The following is a 12595-nucleotide window of genomic DNA, read 5'->3' as shown; positions in this document are numbered from 1 at the left end:
GAGGAGGAGGAGGAAGAGGAGAAAGGTGCAAGTATCAGAGAGCAGGACAAAATGTGTGGTGACCTTCGAAAACCGGGCACATTGCCATTTTTCACATTTGAAACTGACGTTGCCATAAGCAAGCCCTTTCACTTCCCTTCATGCCATAGTTTAAATTTTAAATTACCGTACCTCAATATTCTACACAGTACGCTTGGGCTCAAAGTAGTCTATTTTTTGTGTGCTTGGTATTAATGTAGAAATCCAACACCAATTCGCTGTTTTGTTTGTCATAAACCACTTTGTTATGTCATTAGTTATACGTGTATCATTTCTCTGTCTTTACTCTTGTCTTGAAGGTTGAATGTCAGATTTGTTGGGTTTTTTTGTTTTGTCGTTTGTATGTTTTGTTTGAGTAAAGAGACGCACACCAACACAATAATGGTAACATTATGCTGGGAACAAGTAAGACAAACAGACAGAACCAACAGAGGGAAAGTGAAGAAGTAGAACATATCAGCAGCGCCCTCCAACCACCCGCTTTGAAGTGAGAGAAGAGCACCCCCCCCCCCAAATATTTTGAAATAACGATAGGTTCATTAGTAAGTATTGCTATTATAATTTTCCGACAGAAAAAAAGAATGAAAATTATGAAATCGATAATTGTTCAAATTTGATACGAACCGATAATGTTATGTCTTTCGGATCAACGACCGCGTGTCTTCCGCCTAGCTTTTCCAGGCCACCGCACAGATTTAGGAGTCTCCCGCATTCCAGACTCTGAAAAGTGGAAAAAACAATGCTTGAGATTTTCAAGATGGTTAGGCATCTCAAAGCCAAGATCGCGATAAAAAAGTGCGCTCTGCAAAATGTATCGTGTCCATCATCATGCAAGAGTTAACAAAAGAGATAACAATGCTCTATAAAAGGGTTAATATATCATAATTTGTCCCAAGACTGAAATGTTTTGTTGTCGGGTTCTTTTTCAGTCAACAGACGGCTATGAGTGATTATAATATCTCACTTCTTTACTAACTTGAACGGCGAGTAAATTAATGTTAGCCTCATTAATTTCATTCTCTGGTCCTTCTTCTCCATTTATATTTATAACACCAAATAAACTATCGTCTGAACTACCTTTTGAACAGTGTAAAGTGTTAAGCTCAATTCAAATATTTGCTGAGTTTTAATAATTCAACAACCAATTCTATTCAGATACTAGATAATTACCCTGCAACGCCATTTTTGCGAAGTATATCTTTTCTTTTTACCATCTTTGAGGCCGAAACCCCAGAAAAACTTTTGGTAGCTATAATATAGTTACAGAGATAAAGAGAATAGAACTACCATCTACCTGCGTTATACGTTGTTTTCAGGGCGCAGTAGCTGTTGATTACGACGCCCACGACCACTACATCTACTTCAGCCAGGTCAACTCAAAGAAGATCAGCCGGGTGAGAAAAGGATCCACTCTAGTGGAAGATCTCATGGCGCCCAGCATGAACGCCAGTAAGTGTTTTCGCCTTTTGCTGTCGCTTCTGGGTTGTTTTTCATCTTTAACAACTAATTTGTTCTCGGTAGTTTTCTCGTTTCCTGTAGTCTCAAGTGTTGATTTTGTGCTAACTTAAAAAATTTTCTTGCTGGGCATAGCTCGAATTGATCAAATCTGCCTTTCCGTTACACAATCATTTTGTTTTACTTTTTTTTCCTACAGTCCGTACCTTCCTCCTTTCTCTATCTTTCTCTTTCTCTCTTTTCTCTACCCCCCCCTCTCTCTCTTTCTCGCTCTTATTTTTAGCTCATTTCCTGATACTTCTTGCTTGCTCACTCTTTTACATTTTTTCTCTTATTCTCCCATACTCTCTTCAATTTGCATACTTTTTCTTCAGCGGCAATACTCTCCTTGTTGTTCTGTCGCACATCGTTTTCCGCTTTTGCACATCTTTCCCCTCTCAAGAATATCTTTTCAACCTTAAAGAAACCTAATTTGTCCCTGAGTCTATCTTGCAGCCTTCTGGCCCTCTCCCCCACCCACACATAGCTCTCTCTGTACCTCTATACAAGCCATTTTTCCACCTTTCCCCCATAACTTGCATGAAGACAATCATGCGTGTATTCAGAAGCATAATATGCACGCACCTTACCCCTTCCCCCTCCTCCCTCCCCCGGTACATACAAACATATTATGCACACACACACACACACACACACACACACACACACACACACACACACACACGCGCGCGCGCGCGCGCGCACACACACAAACACAAACACACACATACACACACACACATACACACACGCGCGCGCACTCATTCATCTCCAATATGAACATAATATAATCCACCTCCTTAACCTGACGTCTCTGTTTGTTCAGCCCCCGGCTACGTCCATGACGTCACCTCAGTGGAGGGCATCGCTTTCGACTGGGTGGGCAAGAAGCTGTATTGGGCTGACCTTTTCCGCAACCGGATCTACAGCATCAATGTGAACCTCACCAACAAAGTGGTGATCGCCATGGTGCAAAGTCCCCGGGCCCTGGCACTGGACCCTTGCAAAGGGTAAGTGTCTCCTCGTCTCCAGCTGTCTGGTTATAATATATACTCGCCAGTAACAGTTTGTGTAATTGGCCATGTAATGCGTCTGTTCATTCGTTTAATTATTTCTGTGCCATATCAAGACTGTCTGTCTATGTGTCTGTTGTCTGTATATCTGTCTGTGTGTTTGCCTGTCTGTCTGTCTATCTGTATGTCTGTTTGTTTGTCTGTTTGTTTGTCTGTCTGTGTCCATAATAATTATGTTTCCACACACATACACACACGCACGCACTCACATACATTCCCACTCACTCTCTTTTTCTATCTCCCTCTTTCACACACTCAAACACAAGAACACACACGCACATGCACACATAGGCACACGCTCGCGCAGGTACACACATACATATGCTAAACTACACCGTTATTCTGTTCCCTCTGTAGGTACATCTACTGGTCGGACTGGGGTCGGACCCCAAAGATAGAGCGGGCCACAATGGCAGGTAACCAAAGACAAGCCATCGTCTCCACAGACTTGGGCTGGCCTAACGGACTCACCATCGACTTTGAGGAGGAGAAAATCTATTGGGCTGATGCACAGAAGTAAGGACATTTTAGGAAAGATAGAACAAATTAGCAAGACTTGTTTATCTATCTCAAGAGCGAAGTTAATCTTACCTTGAAGTACGCGTTTGCCTGTTCACTACATTCATATAATTTAAGAAAATGGGTCGTTCTCCAGGATCGTCAGTTTGGTGTTGTTGTTTGAATGTTGGATTCTTCATGTACTTACCACTATCAAAATACGAGTCCATCTCACCTCAACTAATTTTTACCTCATCTCATTTTGTATCGTCTTACCACCCCCTCCCTCCCCCCACTCCCTCACACACACTTCTATCCCACAGAATCATCTCTATATTTACCACATCCGGACCTGCCTCTACTCAAAGCACCTCATGCCATCTATTTTTTGTCTAAACTCATCTCGGCTTATTTGACCTCTTCTCAATTCGCCTCACCTCACCTCATCCCGTTTCACTTCACCTCTTCCTGTTTCATCTCACCTCTTCCTGTTTCACCTCACCTCTTCCCCTCTCACGCCATTTCACTTCATTTCGATTATTATTCCATGTCATCTCGTCCCATCCTACAGTACCCCCATCCGTCACATCTCCCCATATCCCAACCCTCATACCCAACTCTTGCTTCACCTGTCTCCCAGGGACCGCATAGAGCGAGCAGGCTTGGATGGAAACTACCGCGAAGTGATCGTGGAGACCACTGTCCACCCTTTCTCGCTGACCGTGTTTGGCTTCTACATCTACTGGACAGACTGGACCCTCAGAGGCATCTACAGGGCAGAGAAACACACAGGGGCCAACATGAAGATGTTGGTTCAAGGACTCTCCACACGGCCCATGGGCGTCACTGTGTACTCGCAGGAGAAGCAAAAATGTGAGTTCAAGATCAAAGACCTGTTTCGGGGGTCATTTATGTTTTGTTTTGTTTTTCTAACCGACTGGGCATATGTGGCAAGGATGTCGATGTTGTGTTGGAGGAGAGGATGTTGTACTCTTAATTTTTAGTGTCCGTGCTCACAAACAAACAAACAAACACACACACACATACATACACACATTCGTCTACGCACATTCTACTACACACACGCACTCTCACACACAAACACACACACGCACACACATACACACACACACACACACACACACACACTCATGCACACACGCGCACACAAACGCACACATTCATATGGTGACATTATGTCAAGCCCTTTGCGCATCAGTGCGTCACTAATCTATCGCTCCTCTTCAGTGGAAAAAAAACTCTCACTCATTCATCAACTCATCTACCCCCCCCCCTCTCTCTCTCTTTCTCTCTTTCTTTCTCACGCACAAATACACAAATACACACATAAACACACACACACACACACACACACACACACACACACACACACACACACTCACATAAACACGCGCACGCACGCACACAACATAAGCATACAGACTCATACGTCCTGAAATCGAAGAGTAGGCTTCAGCCACAACCCTGGCAAAATAAAAAAATTCGGCCAAACTGAACATTATGTTTGTTGTGTCCCAAGCGCTCATAAGACCTTTTGCAGTTGCGAGCACTTAACCCTATCCGTACGCCCTAGGGTCGTGTTGTACCCCTGGGGTAAATTATCCTCATTTTAGAATACTTCTAGTTCGAAGATCTCTTTGGAACTTTCAGTATTTCTTTAAAAAAATCATTTTGACAGACTGCTATGCAAAGCGTACGGATCGGATTAACGAGTAATTTCCTCTTTGGAAAGTGGTGGCACAGAGTTCCCCACGTCATATGGATACGATAGTAAAACACGACGTACGGATAGGGTAAAACACTTCCCACCTGCCTCTCTTCACCACGCAGGTAGCAACAACCCTTGCGCAGTTTTCAACGGTGGCTGCAGCCACAGCTGTCACCCCGGGCCGGAGGGGACGGTGGAGTGCACCTGTGATCAGGACAGCGGACTTGAGATCGGAAATGGTGGCAAGGTTTGTTGCCGCTCTTGTTTTAATTATGCCGTAAAAGTAGTAAAGTTTACCCACCCCCTCACTGTGGGACTTATTTTCTCATATATATATATGTATATGTACAAATATTATGCATTGTTTTATGATTTACGTACACACATGTCAATTAATTTTTAAAATGTGGTATCTTTATGAAAGTAATGGGTATTGAACATTATTTAGAAAATGGAAACGCGCAATGTAAATTATTATTAGTATTATTAACAAATATAAAAAAAACCTAGCTGACCAAGTATGCAACACCCAGGGCCACCGTAAATGTCACGGCGGGATTGCATCTATGTCTTACAGGAACTGGAAATAGCAAGACGTGGTCATCGTGATGAGCCAAGTCATGTGGGAGTGTGTGTGTGTGTGTGTGGGGGGGGTATACTTTACTTTTATCCCTTTTTTCGCCCTGCTAGAAAGAGAATGTGAGATTTATGTACTGTTTGTAGAATTCTGGACTGTGAGCGACTCTTGTTCGAATCCCCAACACGGCCCTCTCGAGGTTGATGCTATGCTAGAAGTATTCACGGCTCTCTGCTTTCAGTGTTCGCCCCTGCCGGAAGTGAAGTCACGTATAGCGGGGCTGAACAAATCCCAAATTCCAAAAGTTTTCTTTTTCTTCGAGTCTTTAGAGTTCACAAAAATAGTCCTTTGGCGCGTGAAGACTATCATAGTGCCTGATCTGTCTCTTGTCTTCTCCGGCGTCAGTGGTGAAAAAATACTCCTCGTTGTAGCAAGCAGAAGATGTGTGTTCCATTCCCGAGAGGGAAGTTTTTCAAAGTGGGTATATCAGCCTGTCTGTTGGACTGTTGTTTGCCACTCAGTTAAGGATGGCCCGGTCAAAGCAGCCTACTTAATGAATTGTCTAAATTGTGTCAAAGGAAATGGTGGTTTTATTTATTTATATATTTTTTTTGGGGGGGGGGGGAGGGGAACACCTTGTTTCTCCCCAATCTGGAGACCATGGTAGGCAGGGGTCTTGGTATCCTAGTGGTTAGGCTGCCGGACCCAAAAGTGTGAGATTGCGGGTTCAGAGGTTCGAGCCTCAGCACGGTCCTACGTTGTGTCCTTCGGAAAGGCACTTTATACGAATTTTCTATTTGACACCTTCCCAGGGAGGTTCTGCTTCTTGAATGACGTAACAGTATTGCTACAGGGGTTTAACTTATGCCATTTTACATTTTTCCCACGGCAGGCGTGTATTCCCAGCAACAACACATGTTCCCCCGAGCAGTTTGTCTGTCGTAACGGCCGCTGTCTGCGGGAACGCTGGGTCTGCGATCTAGACAATGACTGTGGAGACGGCTCGGACGAAGAGCCAAATTTGTGTGGTGAGTACAGACCTGACAACAGAACAAAAAGATGCTGGATGTCGGGAGGAAAGGGTGGGGTATGTGATCTTAGAATCAAAAATCTTGTGCTTCTGATGGTGTATTCGTATTACATAGTAATAAGCGTCCCACAGACAATTTTTCTTAGCCTCAATCAATCTAGAATCTAGCTCTGAATAGTTTGCTTCTCTCACTGCCTGCCCACCGATTTATTTTTCGGTCTTTAACGTATCTATGTAAGCCTATATGATGGTGGATTCATATTATACTGTTTTGTTTGTCTTTTCGACTTGACCCTAGGAAAAATCAGCTCAAAAGGTATGAGACTAATGTTAGGTTATCTGCCTAGACGTGGTACATACACTGTACAAAATTCATATTAAACCTGGGTGCTTGTAACAGTTACAACTGTCTGTCTACCCCCCTCCCCCCACACGACCAGCCCTACACACGTGCGACCCGAAGTACTTCAGTTGTCAGAACGGGCGCTGCATCCCACTCCGTTATCGCTGTGACTTTGACAACGACTGCAGGGACAACTCGGATGAAGACGACTGTGGTGAGTGGCTTTACATTTTACTCGTCAGTTTTGTAAGGCTTTCAGAGCAGCTGCTAAAGGCGGCTTTTGTAACGGATTTCAGCGAAGCACTTATTACAACAACAACAACAACAACAACAACAACAACAACAACAACAAAAACAAACCCAAAACAATATTGTATGTGTTTTGCAGTCCTTTCAATGTACTGCTGTTAATTTAGGGAGCGGCTTGACTTGACACCAAAAAGCTAATGGTTCGCCTTGTCCAAATTTAATGCTTTCAAAATGAATCACAGTTCTTGTATGACCTCATTGTGGATAATTTCTTTGAGAACTCGGATTTGTTGTTTCGAGTTCTGTCTAGAATGAAATATACTTACCTGATATGTTGACTGTTGTGAACACAGTGTGATCGAAATACTATAAAAATTGTATCCATGTATCTCCTATAAAATAATAAAACAATCAAGCTGTGCAAAACTGGATTTTTGTTTAGCCCCTTTAATATTTAAAAGAAATCAGGAACGCAGTACTTAATGTATGAATAACTACTTACCAATCACTCACTACAGATACACCTTTTTAAATGTGAAAAGAAAAAAATGTGTTGACTAAATCCATTTTGCCTGTAAAAGAAGTCCACAAAATGCTCTCTTCATTTCAGATTACCCCACATGTGGACCAGATCAGTTCACTTGTAACAACTTTCGGTGTATCGAGGCCTCGCAGAGATGTAACGGCATTGATAACTGCAGGGACGGGAATCGCACGGACGAGCTCAACTGCCGTGAGTGTTCACTCAACGGTCATATTATCCCCCCCCCCCCATACCCCGGAGACTTGGAAAATGAAGATTATTACTCTTTGGCTTATGAATAGATGCTAACGTATAACCTTAATCCTACAGATACTGCAACTGTTTTCTTTAGTTGAAACATAAAACAGTCAGGCAACGACATGCATGTTATAAAAAGAGAGCAAGTTCGTATTTCTGATTTGTATATAATTGTTGGAAATGTGCTGCATCAATGGCTTTGGTCTGCAGCTGATCGGACGTTTGTGTCCAATACGTTGACAAAGAGTTAACAAAATAACGCAACTGACACACTGACCATCATTGCCTTTCTCACCCTGCTCCAGGGTATAGGCCACGGACAAACACTTTCCACCTTTCTCTATCCTGGGCTAGCCTCTTGATGTTAATCCATGTCTTCCCACTTTTCTGTACATCGATTTCTGTGATTCTTCTCCACACACTGACCAACTTTGTTGTTCTTTTTTGTTCGTCTTCCAGCTCCACGAACGTGCCCTCCGAACCAGGTGAAGTGCCCGACCACCAACATCTGCATCATCCGCCGCTACATGTGTGATGGGGACAACGACTGCGGCGATAACAGCGACGAGAATCCTTTCTACTGTAACATGGTTTCGTGCGCGCCTGGTGGGTCATTCGCCTTTGTGGTGGCTTTATTATTATTATTATTATTATTATTAATATTATTATTATTATTATTATTATTATTCTTATTATTATTATCATATTATTATTATTATTATCATTATCATCATCATCATTACTATTACTATTACCTGTATTATTACTATCATCATTATTATTATTATCAATATAGTTATAATTGGCCTTGGTGATAGTGACATGTCACTTCTGTATTTTCTACACACATAATATATCTTCCTTATTTCTTCTATGTGTCTCTTTTACTATGTGTCTTGTTTGTATCTTCTGTGTGTTTTCTATTGCGTCTTCTACGCCCCCCCCCCCCCCTTCCCCGACCAGGTGACTTCCAGTGCTCCCAGAGTCACAAGTGTATCCCGGGCAGCTGGCAGTGTGACGGAGACGACGACTGTGGCTTTGGCGAGGACGAGTCGACCACCACATGCTGTAAGTCAGCTCATCATAGTGGCAAATGTAGTTGATTATGGACCTTGTGTTCCTGATATGTCCCGCCAACTATCGGTCCAGAACCCGTCTGCTGGGACATTTCAGTAACCCACTTTCAGCTCTTTTTAAGGACCCCCGGGAAAGTGTTGAGTTCCTACGTGCTGTCGGTATCGCTGACCGTTTATGACACACAGCACCAGAAGAGAGAGAGAGAGAGAGAGAGAGAGAGAGAGAGAGAGAGAGAGAGAGAGACAGAGAGACAGAGAGACAGAGAGACAGAGAGAGAGAGAGAATGAGAGAGAGGGTGAGAGAGAGAGAGGGTGAGAGAGAGAGAGAGAATGAGAGAGAGTGAGAGAGAGACAGACAAAGAGAGAGACAGAGAGAGAGAGAGAGAGAGGGAGAGAGAGAGAGAGAGAGAGAGAGAGAGAGAGAGAGAGAGGGAGAGAGAGAGAGAGAGAGAGAGAGAGAGAGAGAATGTAGTTGATTGGATTCAGTCTGTAATTCGTCGAGAAAAGATACTTTCTATGGGACGCTCTTTGTACCACCATTCGAGCTAACTATTTTTTTTCTTAAGGATTTTAGACTGAAAACTGGGTCCAGAATAGAAGAGAAAAGACAAGCTGGGTAACTTTAACTTTGAGTTCAATATCTTCTTGAAATTACTCTGAACAAGACAGTTTCTATTAGCTGGCTGTCTTTTGATCTGATGCAGTTGCGAGCCTCATAAAACCTATACCTAGAAAGCAACATCCCCCCCCCACCAATAAAAACCCCACAGCAACAAACAAAAACAACCAAATAAAACACCCCCCTCCCCAACAAACCCCCCAACAAAACAACAACCTCTCACCACCACAACAAAAAGAACCAACCCCCCCCCCCCCCCACAACAACGAAAAACAAACAAACATCCAAACACACACATTTACAAAATACAACAACACGAAAAAACAAACACAAAATGAATTAACTGTCCCCCTTTATAGCCTCACTTTACTGTCCTTCAGCATCCTTCAACCGGACCTGCCAGACAGACCAGTTCTCGTGCGACAACGGCCGCTGTGTGTCCCAGCGATGGGTGTGTGACGGGGAAGACGACTGTGGCGACGACTCGGACGAGGCAGACGAGAGAAACTGCAGTGAGTGATAAGCACAAGGGGGCTGTCCCGAAAAAAAACGCTGTTTTGAGAAAATCGAAGATGAAGTTTTTGCCCCGTGTACAGTTTCTTTAAAAAACAAGGACACTGTTCTCTATAACCACACACATATACACACCAATGAAACCAAACTTCTCCCATAGGTAGGGCAATGCCCACTTTTGGTGTTGATAAAGATTTCTGGAAACCACCGGAATCTGGGTTTGCCCGTTTGTCCTTAAAAGCGACCACAGTCTTTTTGACGTGGCGCCGGCTGTCTAGTGATTAGACTACTGGGCTCGTAATCGTGAGGTTATGGGTGTGTGAGGGTGTTCGAGCCTCAACTTGGTCCGACGTTTTTTTGTCCTTGGGAAAGGCGCTTTGCACGAATTTCCTTTTTGATTCAGTCCTTTTGGATAGACGTTAAACTCGGATGTACTGCCTCTTAAATTGCCTAATAGTGTTGATAGAGGCGTAAAACCTACAAGGCCAATTCACTACTTTCCTGTATCTTTTGCACTGGGTAGATTAGGGTGATTCTACTTCGGTGAATAATTTCGGTTGCGTCCTTAGCACTGTGTACTAAACGTCCCACTAATGACGGTAACTTATTCTCATACTTTCTCTGTCTTTTCTTCAGCTCTCTGTAGTATTAGAGTGGAGAGTTTTCTTTTTTCTTATTGTATATGTTGGGGCAGGGGTGGTAGCTTCTTTTCATAGAAAAACATCATTTTATATTATCTGTATACCTTTGTGCACCCTACTGCATGAACGGGGACCTACAATGATTAATGGACTAGCTTTTTATTCTACCAAATTTTAGTGTTCGTGAAAAATTAATTGGGGGTTATTTTTACGAATTCCCGATTTACGAATACCCACAAAAAAACAAAGCCTTTTATTTATTGAACCAAAAGATAATCATTATAAATCATTCCTTATTTTTCTGTTTCACCAAACCACCGCCCACCTCCCCTTTTCCTTTTTTCAACCCCCAGATGACCGCACGTGCCCCCCAGACACGTTCACGTGTGAGTCGAACAAGCAGCAGGGTACCTACCCGTGCATCCCGCTGTCCCGTGTGTGTGACGGCATCAGGAACTGTCGGAACGGCGAGGACGAGACACAGACGTGCCCGCCGCGCACCTGTATGTCACACCAATTCCAGGTGAGTGTGTCGTCACACCTGAATGTTAAACCAGTTTCAGGTGAGTGTTGTCACACCTGTATGTAACACCAGTTTCAGGTGAGTGTTGTCACACCTGTATGTCACACCAGTTTCAGGGGAGTGTGTCATTCTTTTTGTATGTCACACCAATAATTCCAGGTGAGTGTGTCATCCTTTTTGTATGTCACACCAATACCAGGTGAGTGTGTCGTTACTGTTGTATGTAACATCAATTCCAGGTGAGTGTTGTAACACCTGTATGTCACACCAGTTTCAGGTAAGTGTGTCGTAACTTTTGCATATCAGAATAAGTCCAGATTAGTATGTCGTCACTTTCATACTTCTCGTCAATAATCCCAGATGAGAATGTCGTCAGTTTTGTAAGTCAGACCAAGTCTAGATGTGTATGTAGTCACACCTGTATGTCACATCAATTCCATGTGAGTTTGTGAGCCGTCACACCCTGTATGTCACACCAATAGTTTCAGGTGGGTGTGTCGTCCCTATTGTATGTTACACCAGTTTCAGGTGAGTGTTGTCACACCTGTATGTCACATCAATTCCATGTGAGCGTGTCGTCACACCTGTACGTCGCACCAGTTTCTGGTGAGTGTTGTCACACCTGTACGTCACACCAGTTTCAGGGGAGTGTGTCATTCTATTTGTATGTCACACCAATAATTCCAGGTGAGTGTGTCATCCTTTTTGTATGTCACATCAATACCAGGTGAGTGTGTCGTTACTGTTGTATGTAACATCAATTCCAGGTGAGTGTTGTAACGCCTGTATGTCACACCAGTTTCAGGTGAGTGTGTTGTCCTTTTTGCATATCAGAATAAGTCCAGATTAGTGTGTCGTCACTTTCGTACGTAACATCAATAATTCCATAAGAGAATGTCGTCACTTTTGTATGCCAGACCAAGTCAAGATGAGTATGTAGTCACACCTGTATGTCACATCAATAATTCCAGGTGAGTGTGTCGTCATTTGCAACGGCCAAAAGGATAACCATTACACAACAGACATCAGAATTTCGCTGCATCGAAGGTTCACAATTTAATTTAGAGAAAATTAATAAAAACTTCATTTTTACTCTTTCTGGACGGAATTTTTGTAATGGGTTAGGCAGAATAAAGACAGTTTTTATCAACATTCAAAAATGGATATTATATATATGAAGAAAGATACCAACAGAGTCAGTAATCACATTTCTCTCTGTTGGCGCAGTGTGGCAACGGCATCTGTATCTCGGCGAGGTTCAAGTGTGACCATGACAACGACTGTGGAGACATGTCTGATGAGCCTGATGACTGCAGTGAGTTGGTTTTACTGTGATCGGGAGAGGGAGGGGAGGGAGAGAGAGAAAGAGAGAGAGAGAGAGAGAGAGAGAGAGAGAGAGAGAGAGAGAGA

At 43.2% G+C, this 12595-nt stretch overlaps 1 protein-coding gene across 1 annotated transcript in view; it reads left to right on the top strand.

The window, feature by feature from the left end:
* Positions 1–12595, top strand: part of LOC101848679 (low-density lipoprotein receptor-related protein 2) — a gene marked incomplete in the record, with an annotated part of 87528 nt that overhangs the window by 44201 nt on the left and 30732 nt on the right. The window contains 13 exon segments of the mRNA XM_035971461.1: positions 1356–1488; positions 2360–2543; positions 2964–3122; positions 3745–3977; positions 4956–5080; positions 6303–6438; positions 6881–6997; positions 7643–7765; positions 8273–8419; positions 8777–8881; positions 9889–10020; positions 11016–11185; positions 12413–12500. Coding sequence (XP_035827354.1) covers positions 1356–1488; positions 2360–2543; positions 2964–3122; positions 3745–3977; positions 4956–5080; positions 6303–6438; positions 6881–6997; positions 7643–7765; positions 8273–8419; positions 8777–8881; positions 9889–10020; positions 11016–11185; positions 12413–12500 — 1852 coding nt within the window.

The sequence above is a fragment of the Aplysia californica genome, unplaced genomic scaffold, assembly GCF_000002075.1.
Source record: "Aplysia californica isolate F4 #8 unplaced genomic scaffold, AplCal3.0 scaffold00440, whole genome shotgun sequence".
NCBI classification, from domain to species: domain Eukaryota; kingdom Metazoa; phylum Mollusca; class Gastropoda; order Aplysiida; family Aplysiidae; genus Aplysia; species Aplysia californica.
Note: the sequence above shows the minus strand (reverse complement) of the source record. Positions and strands in the feature narration are given on the sequence as shown.